The sequence below is a fragment of the Scylla paramamosain genome, chromosome 15 (assembly GCF_035594125.1).
Source record: "Scylla paramamosain isolate STU-SP2022 chromosome 15, ASM3559412v1, whole genome shotgun sequence".
NCBI classification, from domain to species: domain Eukaryota; kingdom Metazoa; phylum Arthropoda; class Malacostraca; order Decapoda; family Portunidae; genus Scylla; species Scylla paramamosain.
In genome coordinates this window covers 13,926,012-13,947,663 of record NC_087165.1, presented here as the reverse complement: position 1 = coordinate 13,947,663, position 21,652 = coordinate 13,926,012, and the positions used below count along the sequence as shown (strand labels likewise).

Genomic DNA, 21,652 nt, shown 5'->3' with positions numbered 1-21,652 from the left:
TGAAGTGGCAGAAATGAAGAAAAAGATGAATGAAGGAAGCAAGGTTGTCTTTGTTGTGGAGATTGACTTACATTATAAATGGATGTAGTTTTTAATTGTTCGTTGAAGAATGTGAGAAGATGCATGAAACAATAAGAAACAAAGAAAAGAGGAATGATTTACCTCCATTTGGGACATTCATCTCGGTTCCCCTGATCATATTGAAATTCTAGTCGCTCTAATGTTGTTTTATTTGTTTTTGCATTAGAATAATAAAGTAGTCTCGCTGACAAAGAATTCCTCGAAAAACACTAAAAGAGCTAACCTAGAAAAATCTAAGTGGTAAAGTTAATATGCACTCACAAATGGTGATGTGTAAACGTATCAAATGTTTCGAATGTTTTCTTTTTTAGTGTAACGGGATCCTCGATGACTACGTAAGTAAAAACAACATAATAAATCAAACTAGTGCTGCTCTTCTCCACCAACAGAAACACATGTATTGGCAACTCTAAGGTGATACTGACGGCAATTGGGTAGATCTTTAACTATGCATACGAATGTAGCCGAACATATCAAACGAGTGGTGAATTTTTCCGCCAGTAGAAACACTTTTTCATAGGCGTCGAAGATTTGGTAGTGAATTGAGATGATAGCTACCTACAGGAAATATGTAGATCCTTAACGAGAATACAAACGAATGTGACAGAATTTACCGAACGACAGCAAGATTTTTTTTTTTTCTTTTGCCTGAAGAAATGCAAAATTCCTTTGTTCACAAATACTCAAGACAACAAAACAGAAAGGTGAAGAATTGCCTACAGGAAGAGTTAAAGAAAACTGAAAAATACACAGTGGGCCAGCGAAAAAAAAAAAAAAAAATCCAACTATATATATCAATTTCGGTGTAGCACCAAAGGAAAGTGTGTAGACTGGGAGGCGTGGTGATGACCAAGGTCAGTCACCGCGGTGATGACAGTTGCCAGACACGAGACAAAATGACACACTGAATTGGTGTGTAATTTGCACCTTCTTGTGGTGTCTGTCCAAACCATGGCTCGCAAAATGTGGTTTGGGACAGGAAGAGAAAGGGAGAGGGAAGGAAAGAAGGAAGAACAAAAGAAGAGCAACAAAATAAAGTCGGATAAGAGTTGAAAGGGAAAAGTGTGCTTACGAAAAGTCTAGTTATATTCTAGTCCATTTATATTTCATATTTGTCTCTGCATTAAATAGAGAAAAGTGCACCGCCTGGACGGCGCAGTAACTTCCGTGGCTTGATACTCGATTCTTCTCCGCCACATGTTATTGTCGTATGTGTGCATGCTATACTATCGTTACCGAGTCAGAAAAACAACCCAACTTCTGCTCTCTCTCTCTCTCTCTCTCTCTCTCTCTCTCTCTCTCTCTCTCTCTCTCTCTCTCTCTCTCTCTCTCTCTCTCTCTCTCTCTCTAAGCTAAAGGTAAGTGCTAGACAGTTGGGTTGAAAGAAAAAAAAAAGTAAAAAGTTATGCGGAAGAAAACTGACGATAAATAAAATTTTGTTTTAAGAAACTGAAATAAAATGTTAGCCTTTGATTTTCTTGGGTGGCTGTTACTTCTTAGCCACCTCAGGTAGTTTGCTCCATCCAGTGTGCTTCCTGGATGCCCCATTGGGTGACTGAGAGAAGGCTGTTACTTCTCAGCTCCTCAGTCAATCTCGATCTTCCTACAAGTAGTCTTGGGCGACTGAGAGAAGGCTGTTACTTCTCTGTCTCCTGGTTCCTCCGTCATCTCATCTTCCTCTCCGGTGTAGGAAATCGTGTATTCTTCAATTTCGTCCAGAATCCTTTGGTTCTCTAAGAGGGAACTAATAGTTTCATCTCTATTTTAGATTTTAATATTGGTGTGCATAAGGAAATACAGATGTGAGGGAAAATCGCCAATGAAGGGTGGTGTTTCCTTGTCACATCTCCGCACACTGCAGACTGTTGTGTCCCATGCGTTTTCTCCACAGTGCCTTATTTCTCATGCACATGTGACTTACTTTCGCATGATCTTCTGGAGTCAAGCTGCGTGCATACAGAAAGAGAGAGAGAGAGAGAGAGAGAGAGAGAGAGAGAGAGAGAGAGAGAGAGAGAGAGAGAGAGAGAGAGAGAGAGAGAGAGAGAGAGAGAGAGAGAGAGAGACTGACACGTGGTAGAGGTGATGTGGCTTACGAAAAAAAAAAAAAAAGATCAGAAGCAACTTGTTTTTGTACGGGGAATCTGCATGAAAATGAGCCCAGGAAGATAAGAGCACACACACACACACAAACACACACACACACACACACACACACACACACACACACACTGTCACGCACACACCGCGCTGGTTCCATCACAAGTGCACAAGGCCAGGGCCACCCACCACCTCTCTATGGTCGTGTAATTTATTACCTTGGGTTCATCTATCGTTCACGGTCGTAACCTCCTTTTATTTGTTTTTCATCTATTTACCTATTTAGCCAGTAGTTACTTTGTTTGCCGATTGTTCAGGTAGTTAGCTAGTTAGTTTAAAAGTAAGTTGATTAGTTGGTTAGTTAGGTTGGTAATTTTATGCGCAAAGGAGGTACACTTAAGAGCAAAAGCAAATTTAGGTTATTATTTATTAGTTATCATTCAGATAGTTATCATTTTTATATGGAAAATAGACTTGCCAATCTCACAAATAAAAAAAGATAATATTAAAAACACTCGACCCGTTTCCGAAAAAAAATGCTAGACAAGACTCACTAAATGTAGCGCGCGCGCGCGCGCGCGCGTGTGTGTGTGTGTGTGTGTGTGTGTGTGTGTGTGTGTGTGTGTGTGTGTGTGTTATTTCATAATACAATCAGAATTTTTAAAGTGATAATAACAACAGCGTAAAAAGAAGAAAACAAAAAAAAAAATGGATTCACGTACGTAGACAATTTCACTTCCCTTTTAAAAGAGAAACACACAAAATCAGAAAATACAGAAGTATGACATCCTTTTGAACACGTTAACACTCAACAATTAACGCCTTGCCTCAGTCAACAAGGCCGGGAGAGACAAGATGGATGGACGAATGGCGACCGTTGATCAAGTAGACAGGTGGTGGTGGATATGTATAAAACATGATCTCACCCTCTCCCTCGTGTCAGCACCAGTGTACACGTGTCTCACACCTGGGTTACCGCAAACACTACCTCTTCACTTCCTCCTCACTCCCTCCTCCTTCCTGTCGACATCACCCTCCTCTTGCCCCATCCCCAACCCCGCGTGATCTTCGTCAGGTGATGCAAGGCACGGGCACAGCATCAATTTGAACCTCGAATAGAATGTTTTACTTGTGGCCATATTCAGTTTTTAGTGAAGGGAACAAAAAAGTCATGTTTATAACACTAGTGGTTGTGAGAGTAAGTGAAGGGATGAAAGTGATATAGGAGACTGAATGATAATGGGAGGAGAGACGAGGCAGAAATGTTTCACACGCGGCGATGTCCAGTTATTAGTGAAGGTCTATGGTCATGAGAGTGAAGGGGATGGTACAGGATGCTGGCTGAAAGGATGTAAAAGAAAAGACGAGGGGGAAATAAGAGAAAAAAAGATTAAATGACAAAAAGAACATATATGCACAGGACATGTATATAAACAGGAAGAAGTAGTATATGTTCGCATCACCACCTGCACCTGTATGTTAATCAGGCGTCAGGTGTGGGATGACAGCTATGTTTATGGGACTCACTGGTTGTTCTATGGAAATTATCAACGCCCACAACCTATATATATATTTGATTGTCTGTTTGTCTATTTTCTAAATTCACACATACTATATAGGTTGTGTGTGTGTGTGTGTGTGTGTGTGTGTGTGTGTGTGTACATACATACATATATTCATACATACATACAAAAGTACGTAGCACACACACACACACACACACACACACACACACACACACACACACACACACACACACACACACACACACACACACACACACACACAAATACAACACAACACGTTTGGTGCAAAAAAAAAAAAAAAAAAAATTATGCACAGGTAAGTGGCAAACACAGGCACATTTTCAGAACTGCAACAAACAAAAATAAGGCAAGGAAATGGTAGTAACATAGAAATAAGTGAATCATAAAATCATAGATACTGAAAAAAAGAGGTATTTCAGAAGCAGCTTTTTCACAAAATCACACCTCTGCGGACAAGCATTTATGACATTTTAGGATATAATACCGCTGTTTACTTTTGCGTCGAGAAAACCTTCGTCAAAATTTCCGCATTAATGATAACTCGGACCATCATATTGAAAAGCGATAAGGAGACACGAAGCCTTGTTTATCGTGGCGGTAAATCAGTCATTTCGAACGTAAAAGAGATAGTAGTAAATCGTATGAGTCAATGTACGATATTATCTCGATAGAAAACTTTATGAACTGAAAATGATACTCAGGAGATCAAATATGCATTCCAATTTAGCACACCCATCTTTATTTTTCATTCAAGATGCGAAAAACTTAAAGTAATCACCTTCCAAGTGCAGCATGTGAACCTGTACTCACACTATAAAGACACTCATCCTTGCGTGCAATTTTTTTTTTTTTTTTTTATACCGGAAGACATTTACCCCACGCAAACAAACGCTTGCATCACTTGGAACTGAACAATACACCTGCAGCTGCTGTTTTTGTAACATTTGTACCGCACCTGTGACACTTCCCCTGCTGCAGCCTGTATGACGCCAACCTAACCCCTGCCTCCCAACCCCCCAACCAACACACACACACACACACTCACACAAATGGGGCCCCTCCCTATGTTTCTTCTCCAGTGCACACACACACGGTTTCCTGACACATTGTCCCTGTTGGTTGTTCCGGAGAGGGATCACTATTGTGTTCTGAGACATACACAATATCTTTTACTCGCGCACAAAAGAAGAATCACACACCTCCAGATGAGCGTCGAGAATCGGTGCTTTTAAAATCTCAAGATACTTCATTTTCACGTGGAAAGGAGAGAGAGAGAGAGAAAAAAAAAAAACATTAGGTAAGTTAGTTGATGCAAGATGCTGCATATCAAGTGACCCATTTGATATGTGTATTAAACAATATTTCTTATCTACTTGTCACCGTGACATATACTGTGTTACTTACAGTGTGACCTCCGACATGTGAATCACTTGTTGATGTGACTTACGTGACTTTTAACTTTGCAACCTACGTGGCTGTATAAAGATGGCGCTTATCCTCTGAAGTGTTGTGGCACATATGGGACTGTGATGTGTGTGATGCCATGGCTTGGGTTTAGTAACATACGTGGAGTTGGGTTCTTACAACACTCACATATGCCGTACAGTGGTGGTCTCTCTCTCTCTCTCTCTCTCTCTCTCTCTCTCTCTCTCTGTGTGTGTGTGTGTGTGTGTGTGTGTGTGTGTGTGTGTGTGTGTGTGTGTGTGTGTGTGTGTGTGCGTGCGTGCGTGTAAGTGCGTGCGTGTATACGTGTTTTTGTACGTGCTTGTACGTATGTGTGTGTGTGAAAGAGAGAATGGGGGAGATGAGGGAATACTATAAATATCCCTTTCTTCTGTTATATAATTCCGCGTATCATTATCATTAGTGCCTTTTGAGAACTGGCACTTAAGTGGGCCTTTTTTTCTCATCATTTTGTTGCCCTTGGCCAGTGACCCTTTTGCATAAAGAAAAAATATTAAGAACGAGCTTGATTAAAAATCCTTATCAAACTTGCAACATGTTGAACCTGAACGGGCTTGGTTGGGTGATTCGAAGGCCCATGAGATTGTCTTCAATCGTGTTAACTCGTATAGTTGATGTCAACGAAAATATTGAAAAGTACGAAATCTGCACAGTGCGGTTCCTTTCAGGTAGTCAATATGGAATCTTGGTCGTCTTTTCTTTAATGTTACCTTAGACATGCCAAGATCCTTTAAGAGTCTAGTATAAATTTTTAGCTTCTGAGGACCTTTATCTATACAACCCTTCCATCCATTCTGATGTTGCTGTGATGGAATACATTATAAGATGATGATCACTTTTTTTTCTTCTGCTTATTTCGAGAGAAAGATTCATCAGTGCAACTTTTCATAATTACTTCTCTTTTGAAATTATTAACTGCATGTCAATCCTCTCCCTCGAACTGCTGCAGACGCCTTTCACTAGTAGCCTTGTTCTGCCTTCCCAGTGCAAGACCTGACTTTTCCCCCACTCCCTCATTACTTTCACGGATAACTCTGGAATATTCTCTCTTTCTCTGCCCTCTTATGATTTGAAGAAAAAAAAAAAAATGAGGATGTCGAAATAAATTAGGAACTGAAATTATTTTTCTCTTTGGCGATTTGAAGTTTCTCCCGAGTCAGCTTCTTCAATAGCGTTGTGCCTGCTTCTAGGACAGTGGCAACTTAGGGTACTCTTTACTGTTGAATTATATATAAGCCTAAAGCCGGTCCTCTTTTTTTCATAGAAATGTGAAAAAGAAAATTAAGGAGTGAAATAAAATATATTATGAGACGGCACTCTTTACAAACATATTCTATATTTTGCGTATAATTTCAACACATTCATGTGAATTAAGTAAATAGATAAACAAGTAAGCTAATTATCTCGTCACAAGTCCAATATATGCTTGGAAACGCATTGTTAGAGTGCCTTGTAGCAAAAGACAATTGAAACTTATTTTCAGTTTTATTCACAGAGAACGCGTAACACTCTAACACTGTCATTATCCATAAAATGTGCGCTGCTCTTCCTGAACTGATGTAGTTTTCTCTCTTTTTTTTTCTACAGACAAAATGAAGTCGCAGTTTTCGACCCGCCTGTTCTTAGCGCTGCTGTTCATCCTTCTCGTGGCATTCCTGGAGACCCAATGCCTGGACACCGCCGGCAGCGAGGAAAGGAGAGTATTAGTCAAAGAGATGGAGGAGCAGACAGATCAGGAAAGAGAGGGGTTTATGAGCATCATGACCGGAAAGAACGAAATAGCGGAAAACCTCATAAGAAATAAAAATAGCCTCGAGAGGAAAAGGAACCAAGGTGACGCTGTGGGAGGTAGAGATAAAAGGAAGACAGGAGATGACGGTGACAGTCTGAGTGATACAGTCGTCAAGGGGAAAAAGAAGAAGAACCGAGTCATTAAAAAAAATCGTAAACAGACTGATGGCTTGAAAAATCTAGTAGAAGGTAAAAACCATGGGAAGGTTAAAAAGATAAAGGATAAGAAAGTAAAAGGCAAACCACTAAAAATAAAGAAAAAGAAGATTCCAGTAGATAACGAAGACGGAAAAGACAAGAAAACAAGAAATAACGCAGCAAAAAAGGGAAAGAAAGGAGGCAAGGGGAATAAAGGAAAGGGTAACAAGCAGAAAGGCAACGAGACGACAAACTCGAGCGAGAAGAGCAGCAAGAGCATCACCACCTCTAAAAAACATCCTACGTTCAGCTTCTCCAGTAAGTGATGTTGTGTATTATACTGTGTTGTTTTTGTTGTTGTTGTTGGTGGTGGTGTTGGTGTTGGTGGTGGTGGTGGTGTATTTGTGGTTTTTGTTGTGGCTGTTGTTTCTGTTCGTATTCTTATTCTTATACTTATTATTATATTTCTTCTGCTATTTCTTCCTTTTTTTCTTTCTTTCTTTCTTCTTCTTCTTCTTCTTCTTCTTCTTCTTCTTCTTCTTCTTCTTCTTCTTCTTCTTCTTCTTCTTCTTCTTCTTATTATTATTATTATTATTATTATTTATTATTATTATTATTATTATTATTATTATTATTATTATTATTATTATTAATAATGTTGCTATTATATTTTTTTATTAATATTCTTACTATTTTCATTCTTATTCTTATTTTTAATGTTATTGATTTTTTTTTTCAGATTATTTGCTGGCAGATTGTGGAAAAACATATAATTTGGTCCGAGGAACGTCTTACCTGTTCACTAGTGACGGGGGACAGCAGTCGAGAAACTGTCGCTCAACGTTTTTGGTGAGTCACTGATACTCCCGCTGTTCCTCCAAGCAGTTGTGCAGTGTAAGCGAGGATCCTTTGAGCACAATGCAAAGATGTTTTATGGCAACTCATTAAAAAGAAAAAAAAGTAAAAGGAGGTATATTTGAATGAAAGGGAAGTAAAGGTTTGCTCGTTGAAATAGTTTGGCGCCAATCAGAACGAAGTTATTGATTACTCCTCGTTGAAAACATGTTGTCCTTTTAGATTTCTCCTGATGCTCTGTGTTTTGCTTGTTTTTGTTTCATGTGTCCCCTTATGTGTCTTAGGTGTTCATGTGTTCGTGCATCTATATGTCTTCGTGTTTTTTTTCTTTTTATGTGTGTGTTGTATGTTTGCAATTTGTTAATTGTGTGTAATATGTTTAATGTAAGAGTAATTTGCTGGACCATTCTAGTTATTGAAATTATGCTGTGTGTTGTGTGTTGTGGCCAATAAAATATCTATCTGTCTATCTATCTATCGTTACAGACAGACTTGTGGGTTGCTACTGATAATGTGAAAAAGTGCAGAAGCGTGAATAATTATCTCCATATTGTTCTCTTCCTCTGCCCCTTTCTTGTCGTTACTTAGAGCTCCCCTGGCACCAGCATCAAGTTTTTCTGTCCAGTATTCAACCTTCACCTCAAGAAATGCAAGAAGGAGAGTCTGTTGTTGACCGAGAATAAAAGTGTCAAGTAAGTAACTGTCTTCTTCTATATCTTTCTCCTTTGTTTATATTGACAGAGCATACTGTATATGTATAGAAAATGTGTATGACTTACCTTCCCTGTTGACTACGCTGAGAAAGAAAGTGATGGAAATATACATAGTCTTTATTTAAGATCATACATAGTCTTTATTTAAGGACTTCAGAAAACTCAAACTGAAATAAAGGAAGATCATGGAAAGACTTTGCAGAGCCACAGTTTCCTCGTGGGCTGCAGTTCATTTTATATTTTCTGTAAAATTTTCTTTGTTCTTTGTCTCTCGTGCTTCTTTTGACAATGCTTGAAACTATTATAACCATGCAGGTCTTGAAGAAATTTTGTTATTTTTTCGCAGGTGGCCCTTCTGTAAGACTGACGTGGTGAACATTGAGACGATTGGGACTAGTTTACAAGTGCTGCACAAGAGGAGGAGACTCGCGAAAAAGAAGTGTCCAGGAGCATTTCTTTGTGAAATTAGTGTTCGCTCCAAACACGGTGCGTAAAGCTGTAGCAAGGTGAAGCAAACTTTGCACGTCATATACTTAGAATGTGACCTTTATGGATTTTGAATAACAAGAAAGATTGGAGCCGCTTTTTGTCCAGATGGAACACCAGTGAGGTTAGGACAGACAGGACGAGAATCGGGAATGAATGGCGTAAATATTTTCCTTAAAACTTTAAGGACGCCAGAACGCGTTAATGAACACAGAACAGAACAACTAAACAAAAACAAAACTCGCCATGAAATGCACAGGAAGGAAAATACTCAGTAAATATCTACATTTTTTATAGGCACAATTAGGCAGCTGTATATCGCTATATTGCATGACATGTTTTGATGAATAATAAGATATCGCGTTACGTTATCATAGAAGGCAAGAGGAGTAAATAAGGTACAGCTTTGACGTAAATCTGCACGCCAGACTCGCTCTGTCTTGATCTGTCTATTGAATTATAGGATTCTTGCCTTTAACGTTTGATATAATCAAAATTGTTTAATCCCGTTATTTTGTTTTTAAAGCGGCTGTCGACCATTCCTGGGCGGATAATATTGGTGATATCAACAAATTGAGCCTCATTGCTATGAAGACGGGATGCAGACAGACAGATGGCTCTTAGTAAGATAATGTTGAATGAATTTTGAATGACAAGTCTTAGCTGGAGTGCACATAATACATATAATATTTTAAGGTCTCATATTCTAGAGAAACGCTAACAGCAACAATTAAATTACTAGATTGTCCATTACTATTCTGCAGTTTACATACATGTCGATTGTATCATGAAAGATTAGGCATAGAAAAAAGGAATATTCCCGAGTCTCCAAAGAATGTACACAGTATACATAAAGAAAATAGGAAATTATTTCTCATCGATTCACTAACTACGGAAATGATAGTGACATGTACAAAGTGACATAAATATTTAGGAACTATTCCCTAACTTTTCATCATAACATTTTTTTTATGCATAAAAGTACGTGTGTTCTTTTGCATCACTATTGAATCTAATGTTGTTTCACACCAGTGAGTCGAGTAAACGCAAATAATGCAGAAAACTGTATTATTAAAGCGTATACGAGTCGTGGTTTACCTAAATGGGAGTAAAATAAGACAATTGTTGTTTATGTCTGAGGCTCAAGCTACTAATAGTGCTACCACTGCTACTATCATACTTATTGCCGCTGATAGTTACCATTGTCATATCAACCCACAAAACAACTATTACGAGTGCTATCACAATTATTATCTCTGCTTAACATTAGCCACCCTTGACAGGAATCGTCACCGTGAAGCCTCCAGTCACAACGAAACCTAAACCAACTCATCCCGTCCCTGTCACCGACCCCTTTCCCATCCACACCGTGAAGCCTCCAGTCACAACGAAGCCTAAGCCAACTCATCCCATCCCTGTCACCGACCCCTTTCCCATCCACACCGTGCCAGGTGCGAGTCAATCCCCACACCCCCTCTCTCTTCCTGCCACCCCCCCCTCTCTCTCTCTCTCTCTCTCTCTCTCTCATACACACACATACATACACAAAAGGTAGTCATGTGATACATGCAAGACAAATGGCAAATTTTGGCCTATTTTTCCACATCTTGATTGTTTAAATGATATAATTTGAAATAATCAGAAATATAGGAACTCCTTACAAATGCTAGATTAGGTTCCAGAAATTTACCAACCACTTATTTATTTGATTCTTACCTTCTTTCATTCCCAGTTTCCTCCTTTTCACAGTCTTTTACATTATTTATGATTTATGAGGATTTGGTGAGCAGTGCAGTCTCTCTCTCTCTCTCTCTCTCTCTCTCTCTCTCTCTCTCTCTCTCTCTCTCTCTCATTTGTAACTGGAAATAACCTGGAAGATCTGTTTAGATCACGTTCTAAAATTCTTGTTTATTTCCATCAGTTGATGCGAAAATCAGTTCAGTCAGAAAATGCAAGAAAACTAATTAGGTCAATTGTTATTGTAACCTTATCTTTTCTTCAAAGTTGATCTTAAATTGTTTTCGGCAGAAGTCTCGTTTGATTGAATTTCATCTTTTCTAGTGACTTTAATAATGGGATAGACGGAGTTCTTGGCGGCTGCGGTAACTTTGCTAATTTTTGTCAATATTTGTCTGTTGTTATTCTATTACTCTAAGAAACAGCTTTCTCATGTACGCCGTTTTTGTAAAACATCATTCCTGGAATACCGAAATTCAACAGATGATTATTGTGTAATGTTTCACTAGTGACATCAGCATAATAGTTTTTATCAATAATCTCGACTGCAAGTAATAATTTTTCTGCTGGTTGGTGGTTTATCATATCTGTCATGTTTGTGCGTCACGTGTCGTAAGGTGACGCGCAGGGTTTGATATCACTCCCGCTAATGTGAGCACGCCGGTATCTGATACGTCTGTCACTTAGTGTACAGCGCGAATGGTGCCACTTAGAAGCCTGCCTAGATGTGATGATCAAGCTGAAGTCAGATACAGGATATCAGCTCCGAATGGATCAGAATTGCCTAAAGATGTAAAAGCGACGCCTTCTTCACAAAGTCTCATTGTTACGTACAAACGGCCTCAGAAAAATAGATGGAGAATGATGCTGCTGAGGAAGGGAAAAATTTACGAGAGAAGGTGGAAATAAAAGCCAGGAAGAACAAGAAGAGGAGAAAACACGGTATGGAACCCAATGATACCGAAACCAAGCGCCACCAGGCTGAAGACAGTGAAAAGTCTGCAGAAGACCTGTCATCCTATGCAAGACATCATCTTTTTTTTCCTATTTTTTTCCCTTGATTTTGCGCTCAAATTCATCTAACTTCCTGTTCTGGCTTCCCATCACATTTGCCACAGTCTCAAGCTAACTACCATATTTGTGACCTAAGCTATAACAATCTAAATTAGCCCAGAAACGAAAGCCGTATCAGAATCGCATAAGTAGCATCTGTGCTGGCGAAATCTCTTTGACTAATGAATCAGCGTCAGTCCCAAAATCAGTCCCCGTGACAAACAACCATCCACTCTTTTGCTTCGTCTTCTTGATAACTTTTACTCCGTCAGTTTAACATTCTTTCCTAAACTTTACTAAAGATTCACTGCATAGTTACTTAAAAGACCTGAGAATTGTGGGCCCGGCGCATGTACAGCCTCTCTACATGAGTTTAGTGGTAATAGGCGAGATTTACTTTTCAATTGTGTGGACTGATTGACTGAATGTGTAACTTTGACGGTGCTTGCATTTTTTCGCCCTCACTCTCTTCCATTATTTTTCTTCATTTTACGTCTCCCTTGATCCCCACTACCTTCTCTCATTTCTCATTTCTCACTGATTTTGTCTCACCTTTAGTGACGGCTAGTCCGCTTCCAGGTCGGCCAACAACCACGACCACCACCCCGACCACCACCACAACCACCACCCCGACCACCACCACGACCACCACCCCGACCACCACCACGACCACCACCCCGACCACCACAACAAAGACGACAAGCACGTCAACCACTACCACGACTACGGTTCCCACAACTACATCAACAACAACGACGACGACGACGACGACGACAACAACGGAGCCTCCCACAAGTACGGTACCAGTGACGACCGAAACTTCTACAAGTACTACCACAACATCGTCGACGACACCACCACCAGTGACGACAACCATGAAGACTACGACAAAAACCACCACGACTTCTGTACCAACAACGTCTACAACCACAAGAACACCAACGACGACTACAACGACGACGACGAGGTTACCTACATGTACGGCGCCGGTCACAACTGAGGCAGCTTCTCCTCCTCCTCCTCCTCCTCCTCCTCCTCCTCCTCCTACTACTACTACTACTACTACTACTACTACTACTACTACTACTACTACTACTACTACTACTACTGCTGCTGCTGCTACTACTACTACTGCTGCTGCTGCTACTACTACTACAACTACTACTACTACTAATACTACTACTACTACTACTACTACTACTACTACTACTACACCATCATCCACAGTGACATGGACACCAATGACAACAATGACTATGACAACGACAAAACAAAAGACTCAGTTACTAAAACGACAAGTACATTAATGGCAACCTTCCAAACTATCTATATCGAAGATTCTGACATTGTCATCACCGGACTAACCTCCCCTCTCCACTCCCACAGGGCCCATCCACACCATCACACCACCCACCGGTGCCAAACCACCGCCACCCTTCCAACACAGGCCCTTCTGCCGTGAGTCTAAGGCAAAAAATGTGTTATATATATATATATATATATATATATATATATATATATATATATATATATATATATATATATATATATATATATATATATATATAAAGAATGAGAGAGAGAGAGAGAGAGAGAGAGAGAGAGAGAGAGAGAGAGAGAGAGAGAGAGAGAGAGAGAGAGAGAAAGAGAGAGAGAAATTAATCTTGTGAATACTTTAAGTTCCCATGTATTATGAAAGAATAATTCTCTCTCTCTCTCTCTCTCTCTCTCTCTCTCTCTCTCTCTCTCTCTCTCTCTCTCTCTCTCTCTCTCTCTCTCTCTCCACCAGGTAACTGCACTCCCGGTAACATCATCGTTAACAGAATCGTCGGTGGGATCCAAGCTAGGGAGAAAGAGTTCCCTTTTCAGGTACAGTGAAATGCAGCCTCCTTGCAGTGCTCCTTTACTTCTATGAGGCCCAGTGAACGCAATCTTCGTGGTCATTTTCAACTTACTTAATTCACTAAAGTATCCCGCTGGTGCTGTGAGGCAACTGTAAGCAGCACCATTTAAAATAGGTTCTTATTTGCGTAATCGTAGTAGACCACCAGGGTAAAGAGAACTTCCGTAGAGTTTAACCCGTGAGAGTCCGAGAAGGAAAGGTCGTCTTAACTAATGAGATGATCAATAGCTCACTTATGAATATATGATAGATGGTAAGGAAAGGCTTGCCAGTACTAATAAGATTTGAAAATTGCGTCAAACTCTTCCCTCCTCATTGTATTTGGTGCCTTTCAGAGAGAAGGATGGATTTTAGACGAATTACATGAGGTATCCACAACTAGAAATAAATGCAACTAACTTTGGGATTAAGAACTTCTTCAAATATTATGGAATTTTAAAACATGAAAAGTAGAAAAAAAAATATTGATATAGTTTATATCAATCAACAGGTGGAAGTAGCTAGGCATGTTTCATATAGGCTTCTTGCAGTTTCCTTTATTTTCGTATGTTTTTATGTTTTTATGTCTTAATCCTCCCCCGCCAGGCCCGTATCATGGTACATAACAAAATTCTCTGCTCCGGGACTCTCATCTCTCTCAACTTGATCCTCACTGCCGCCCACTGCTTTCCTCAAGGGTGAGTACCTCCGCCTCCAGCAACTCCCCCCCCCCCCCCACACACACACACACACACACACACACACACATACATCCTCGCCATTCTGATCACTGTTGCCTTGCTTTGGAAAATTATGATGAAAGTTAATGTAGGCTGCTAACTTAACTTTGGGGTAACATTCTCTCTCTTTCTCTCTCTCTCTCTCTCTCTCTCTCTCTCTCTCTCTCTCTCTCTCTCTCTCTCTCTCTCTCTCTCTCTCTCTCTCTCTCTCTCTCTGGCCGATGCATGCTGAACATATACGTACCCTTATAATCATGACAACGGAAGCCTGTATTTTAAAGGGAGTGTCTATATAAACCTTTTCCAGGCATTTTTCTTGTATTACGTGACTCAAATAAGTCAAGTAGTGGTGACTTGTAGTTTCCGGTTATTATTCCTGCAAAAAACGTCGTTCATTAAACTCTACAATTACTTTAGTGCTTGCTGCAGGGTGTACAAATGAAACCTACTTTGTCACAAGAAAACGTTGCCGCATTCTTCTCCAAATGGGAAAGTTTACGTACAGAAGAGCTGATTCGCATGTTATTACAATACCTAAGACATTGTTTTACCTCTCAATATACAAAACAGTTTGGCAAAAAAAAAAAAAAAAAATACCCTGCTTAATGTGTGGTGAATGTTGACACGTGAATTAGATTATTATTACGCCACACACACACACACACACACACACACACACACACACACACACACACACACACACACACACACACACACACACACACACACACACACACACACAATAAATTAATAAATAGATAAAAAAATAAAAACATCAAGACCTCATGTCATTGCAATGCCGATGTAGAAACATTAAAGTCAAAGCCACATGTTGATATTTCACATACTCATATGATATTCAAAAGGAATCACTATCATTAGCACTTGTCAGTCTCTTCTCAAACTTCTCTTTCCAGTCACGAGGGAACGCTTGTGACCCTTGGGGAGTATGACACGAAAGTTAACGAGCCCTACAGCCAAGTGATCAAAGTCAGGAATGTTATCAAGCACGAAAACTTCAACAAGAAAACCATGGTCAGTGTGAGAATTACAACCTTGTTCCCTCTTTTTGAATGTGGTTTTAAACAGTGACTGAATATTGTATGAGGTGACAGCAGGTCCAGAGGTAAATATATGTTTGTACAATGTCTTTGCGGTCTTGTTGAAACAGAAGAAATAATAAATCCTTATATGCCCGCCCTCTACCTTAATGTGTGTGTGTGTGTGTGTGTGTGTGTGTGTGTGTGTGTGTACTCTTACGTACCTATACAACCTAGACGTAAATAAGCTAACCCCTCTTGCCACAGGACAACGATATTGCAATTCTGGAGTTGATTGAGCCTGCAGTGATCACCCCTTACGTCATTCCTGCCTGCATCGCCACCTCCAAGGACACCTTCCCATCAAGCCTCACCGTCACGTCTGGATGGGGCCACGATAAATTTGGTGAGCAGTGCAGTCTTTCTCTCTCTCTCTCTCTCTCTCTCTCTCTCTCTCTCTCTCTAATTACACCTTCGTTATAAATACGAATTTTTAAAACGCTTAGTGTTCTCATTAGGATTATTTTCAAAGGCAATTTAGCCAGTAATGATGCAGAATATTTGTGAAACTATTACAGGAATTACTAAAACACTCTTGAGAACATGAATGTCTCTCTCTCTCTCTCTCTCTCTCTCTCTCTCTCTCTCTCTCTCTCTCTCTCTCTCTCTCTCTCTCTCTCTCTCTCTCTCTCTCTCTCTCTCTCTCTCTCTCTCTCTCTCTCTCTCTCTCTCCCCCCAGGTGGTTCAGTATCTACAGTACTGATGAAGGTGGGATTGGATCTCATCTCCAACGAGGAATGCCAGCAGATGTACTCCAGTAGAGGCTACACCATCACTTCCAATATGATTTGCACGTACACCCAAAATAAAGACGCCTGCCAGGTGAGTGAATTTGTTTGGGGTGATATTGATATACAGTGGTGACCGAATGCAGTTACTTCATTACTAAACTTGCGCCTGGAATACTCTCTCTCTCTCTCTCTCTCTCTCTCTCTCTCTCTCTCTCTCTCTCTCTCTCTCTCTCTCTCTCTCTCTCTCTCTTCTTTTTTTCTTGGAGGCTTGTGTTAATTTGTTTCCTAAGGCACTCGCGTTTCTGATTATTACTCGTGCTGCCTGATGTTCTAGTTAAGGAAGGCAATGTTCATGACATTGTGTGGGTTGGCTGTGATCTTGAAATACTTGAATATGCTGGGAAAATAAAAGAAAAGACTCAAGCTTACAATGTTTAAACACTAACTACTCGACCACCGCCTTCTGTATCGTGCTCAAAATTGCTGTGAGAATTGTCGGTGTAGTTCTGCGAGGTCACATAACTGTAATAAAGTTATAGTTCATCATGAGACAAGCTTCCCTGTTCTTGACTACCCATTCTAAGGCTGGTCCGCTAGAATGCTGTGTTAATGACAAACATTTACATTTTTCTTTCATGCGTTATTCAGCAAAGCATGAAAAGGACAGTCTGGTGAGGCTTAGTTTTCATAAGATCATTTGTCTCGATCCTGCATCCTCTTATTAAGTGCTAGATAGAAGACTTTCCTCACATGTCCTTTGTCAACAGGGGGACAGCGGGGGTCCCTCGTAAGGCAGACGACTGATGGCAAGTGGGTGTTGATTGGCATTGTGAGCTTCGGCTACATGTGCGCCCACGAGTCATCCCCGGGCGTCTTCACGAACGTCGCAGTCTACAAAGACTGGATCTCCAGAAACATTTATCACTTGAATTGTTAAATTCCTTAACTTTTTTTTTTTTTCTCTCATTTTATATCAATGACTGCACTTAGAACTATGGTGACACTTACTAAAGGAATATTGCAATCATATCTACTTATTTACATATATTCATCCATTCTCTCTCTCTCTCTCTCTCTCTCTCTCTCTCTCTCTCTCTCTCTCTCTCTCTCTCTCTCTCTCTCTCGCCGCACACACACACACACACACACACACACACACACACACACACACACACATATATATATATATATATATATATATATATATATATATATATATATATATATATATATATATATATATATATATATATATATATATATATATATATATATATATATATATATATATATATATATATATATATATATATTAATAATCTACGCATCTAGAGATTAGACAATGAATTTGTCATTAGATTAACATGAAATTAGTTCGCTTGTGCCATTGTAACTGAACATTTTCGGAATGTACTGCTCTGGTGTGAATGAGTTACAACCATTGTTTGTTTTCCTGTTTTTTTTTTTTTTTTTTTTTTTGGTGAAGATTTTGGAGATCACATTTAATGAACGAAATGGTAAGAAGTTCTCCTCGCGTCAGTGCCCTTACCTGGTAAGCGATCAAGCTGGCTTAAATTTTTTTTTTTTTTATCTATTTGGTAGAGATGTAGATAAAAAAAAAAGAATAGCTCTCGAAGATACAAAGAAATGCAACTCTGCCACAAGATGTGAAAGCCTTTAAACAGTAAGTTACTTTTCAAAGTCCTGAAATTATGAAACAGTACGCTTTTCGTTAAGAATTCACACTGCCTACCATCTAACAATAGTGTCTGCTTAGCCAATGAGAACTGTGCTTACTGGACGTACTCTTCAGTGGAGACTCAAGAAGCTGTGACTCAAGCTTGATCAGTACGTGGCTTCTCCTTCATCCTTCTATTGAGTAATATTCAAGCTCCTGGTCTTGCAATGGAGCTAACGATGATAATAGTGATGGTATTGATAGTGACAATGATGTTCATAATGTTGCTCCTGCTCTTGCTGATGATGATTTGGCCTTTTTTTTCTTGTGTCCGTTTCCAGTCACTTTGTAAGCCACCAGCCAAATGTGAAACCACTAGTCAAAACGCTTCACAAATTGGTTAGCGTCCGAACAAATACGGCTAAAGTGATTTTGTTGGCGAGCAAGCAAATGAAAGTAACCTTGGAACCGGCCCTTGGAAATGTTTTCTTGTAATCATTCCTAACCAAAGATAATACAAGAGATATGTAGTCTCTGCTTCCTAATAGAACTCAAAGACGCAACGCAGTTCGTCAGTACTGTTGTATTCACGTAGAGAATAAAGTCCGAAAATTTGTTTTCATATTCATTTCATTATTTTCCTCCCCATAACATTGAGCTGTCTCTTCCCTGCTAGACACTGACCACTTTTTTTTTTTTTTTTATGTAGGAGGGGGCACCGACTAAGGGCAACAAAACTGCAATAAAAAGAAAAAAAAAAGGCCCTCTGAGGTGCCGGTCCCCTAACAGTCAAAAGCGGTAGTAAAAAATTACTGGATTGAAACCTTCCTCTTGAAAGAGTTCATATCATAGGAAGGTGGAAATACAGAAGCAGGCAGGGAGTTCCAGAGTTTACTAGGTGGACAGAATAGGGTTGAGAGAAAGAATAAAGTCTTGTACAGCGAGGTCGCGGGAGGAGGGGAGGCATGCAGTTAGCAAGATCAGAAGAGCAGTTAGCATGAAAATAACGGTAGAAAATAGCAAGAAATGTAACGGTGCGGCGATAAGAAAGAGGCAGAAGACAGTCAGTTGGAGGAGAGGAGTTGATAAAACGAAAAGCTTTTGATTCCACCCTGTCTAAAAGAGCGGTATGAGTAGAACATCCTCCTCCACCCCCATACATGTGAAGGATACTCCATAAATGGACGGGTAAGGCTACTGTACAGAGTCAGCAGGTGGGTGGATGAATAAACTGGCGGAGACGTCTCAGAACACCTGACTTCATAAAAGCTGTTTTAGCTATTTACAGACAAGGGATGTTCAGTGTAGAAGAAGGGGACAGTTAAGTGTCATTGAAGAAGAGGGGATAAGTTGTCTGGAAGGTTGTGTCGAGTAGATAGAGGAATTAAGTTTTTGAGGTACTGAACAAAACTAAATTTGATGTGCCTCAATCAGAAATTTTAGAGGGATCAAGAGTCAGGCGTCAAGTGTTTACTTCCTGAAGAGGTGGACGTCTACGAAAAGCCGTGGAAAAGTGTAGCGTGGTATCATCAGCGTAGGAGTGGATAGGACAAGAAGTTTGGTTTAGAAGATCATTGATGAATAATTATATATATTCATCAGTGACGAATAATTATTATATTATAATAGGAAGAGAGTGTGTGAGAGGACAGAATCCTGAGGAACACCACTGTTAATAGATTCAGAAGAACAGTGACTGTCTACCACAGCAGCAATAGAACGATCAGAAAGGAAACTTGAATGAAGTTACAGAGAAGGATAGAAACCGTAGGAGAGTAGTTTGGAAATCAAAGCTTTGTGCTAATATAACCATAGTATAAATTCCTGATATTTGAGCTTGTTTGTGATCATAATCATCTTAATAGGTAGCTCAGCTGTTCCCTTTTACCTTGTAGAGCCCTGTCACAGTCATCCCCTTTGGAGAGTTTAGGAACATGTGTCAGACAGATTGATAATGTAATGAATTTTTATCAGAACGAATCTGTTATCCTCGTACTGATGTAAAGGTGTGACCGAATATCTGTTAGGTACGTATATCCTTGTATTACAATGGCAAACAAAAGTATAGAGATGATGGAATGGAAGTTTACAAGACTTGCAACCCATACCAGAATGTTTATCTTGTAATTTGCACGGTGCATTTGATGGTAGTGTCGAGTGTAGTGATGTCGCAGTTGAGGCTGACCTAACCGCACTTGGTCTTGATCATCTTGGCCTGATTGGTAAAGTGTCAGAGTTGCATTTTTGTGAGTGCCCTGTCAGGGTTAGTCTACAGAGAAAGCCTCTCAGCCAATTCACTCCACCTTCAAACCAATTTTCATTGTTTCCATGATGCTCCAAGGTGGGGCGATCATACAGCTGGGCAGAATTGAAGATCTCAAAGCTGGGGTGTTGCCTTATGCCCTTTAAGAGAAAGGCTTGTTCACATGGTACCTAAATTTGATAGTCTCAGAGAAGAGGCAGAGAGAAAATAGATTCCCAGGGAGGCAGAAAAAGAAAATGGGGTCTCAGGGGAGGACACTAGAGAAAGTGTTTCTGTAAGGGTAGACTATATTATCAGAAAGTGATCCGAATGGCGGGAAAAACTGTTTAGTGATAGAACTTTCAAGGCTGACTAAATTCCCCTCAAGCTTTGGTGACCATTTTTCTTGATTGGTAAAAGTGTTGTCGCATTTGCCCAAAACATGTGTTCGTAACATGTTTTTAACTACGCTTCGGATCTAGGCACACACATGGTTATGTCAGCAGCACTGTCGTGGACAAGGCTGCAGGTTGTAATGTGTCCAGCATGCCCATGACTTTGCATAAAACATTGGCCAAAACACTGCCCCATCATCGCCTGGGACATGTTTCTAGCAAGTGTGTGTTTCCATAATTTGAACTACTGAACTTGTTAACTGCTTGTCTCCCTACCCCCTCCTGCAGCCTTGCTGCACAAGACATTCTGTTCAGTCTCACTACAATTCTTTCCACCTTACTAATATAAGGGTTAACCAGTATCTTCACTTTCGTTCTTTTTACTGATAAACTCCTGTCAGTATTTGAATTGTTTCAAAAGAGAAGTTTCAATACCTCTCCGTCCTCTCCTAAAAAAATAATAAATAAATAAATAGAGAAAATAAATTTGGCAACTCTTGTTATTCTCCTGTTATTTTAGGGGTGACCGGCAATGAAAGGTATTTTTTATTATTAGTATTTGTAATCTTCATCGGTTTCCCTGGCACGTAGAGAAATAGAATACGTAAATAAGAATAAATAGGTAATTAAGATGATAATCATGATAGTAAATACAACAGTAATGATAATAGTAATACAGTACTGTAAAATAAGCCTTACCACCGTAACAACAATGAGAACAAGGAAAACAGCACAAGAGGTAGTAGCAGTACCAGCAGCATCACTCAGGAACAGAATGCAGAAAAAATAACAGATAGATGAAGCCAATAGTAATTACAATGACAAGAACAATTGTCACTGAGGTCATCATCTCTGGCAGCTAAAAATACTTCAGAGGGATGACACAAACATATTACCTGTCAATCAGTACTAATGGAAAAGC

The 21,652-nt window shown here is 39.8% G+C and overlaps 1 protein-coding gene across 13 annotated transcripts in view; it reads left to right on the top strand.

Moving 5' to 3' along the window:
- Nucleotides 1-17,531, top strand: part of LOC135107481 (serine proteinase stubble-like) — a 237,911-nt gene extending 220,380 nt beyond the window's left edge. For 10 of the 13 annotated variants that reach the window (XM_064017387.1, XM_064017386.1, XM_064017385.1 and 7 more), the window contains 13 exons: nucleotides 6,777-7,436; nucleotides 7,858-7,967; nucleotides 8,562-8,665; nucleotides 9,033-9,172; nucleotides 10,456-10,623; nucleotides 12,542-12,757; nucleotides 13,349-13,420; nucleotides 13,752-13,831; nucleotides 14,451-14,542; nucleotides 15,502-15,619; nucleotides 15,892-16,030; nucleotides 16,364-16,506; nucleotides 17,183-17,531. In XM_064017387.1, coding sequence (XP_063873457.1) covers nucleotides 6,782-7,436; nucleotides 7,858-7,967; nucleotides 8,562-8,665; nucleotides 9,033-9,172; nucleotides 10,456-10,623; nucleotides 12,542-12,757; nucleotides 13,349-13,420; nucleotides 13,752-13,831; nucleotides 14,451-14,542; nucleotides 15,502-15,619; nucleotides 15,892-16,030; nucleotides 16,364-16,506; nucleotides 17,183-17,206 — 2,061 coding nt within the window. In that variant the 5' untranslated portion in view covers nucleotides 6,777-6,781 and the 3' untranslated portion in view covers nucleotides 17,207-17,531. Of the gene's footprint in view, nucleotides 1-4,583; nucleotides 5,023-6,776; nucleotides 7,437-7,857; nucleotides 7,968-8,561; nucleotides 8,666-9,032; nucleotides 9,173-10,455; nucleotides 10,624-12,541; nucleotides 12,758-13,348; nucleotides 13,421-13,751; nucleotides 13,832-14,450; nucleotides 14,543-15,501; nucleotides 15,620-15,891; nucleotides 16,031-16,363; nucleotides 16,507-17,182 lie in introns of those variants that run through there. The other 3 variants (XM_064017392.1, XM_064017394.1, XM_064017395.1) reach the window with 3 other exon arrangements.
- The last annotated feature ends 4,121 nt before the right edge of the window (nucleotides 17,532-21,652 follow it).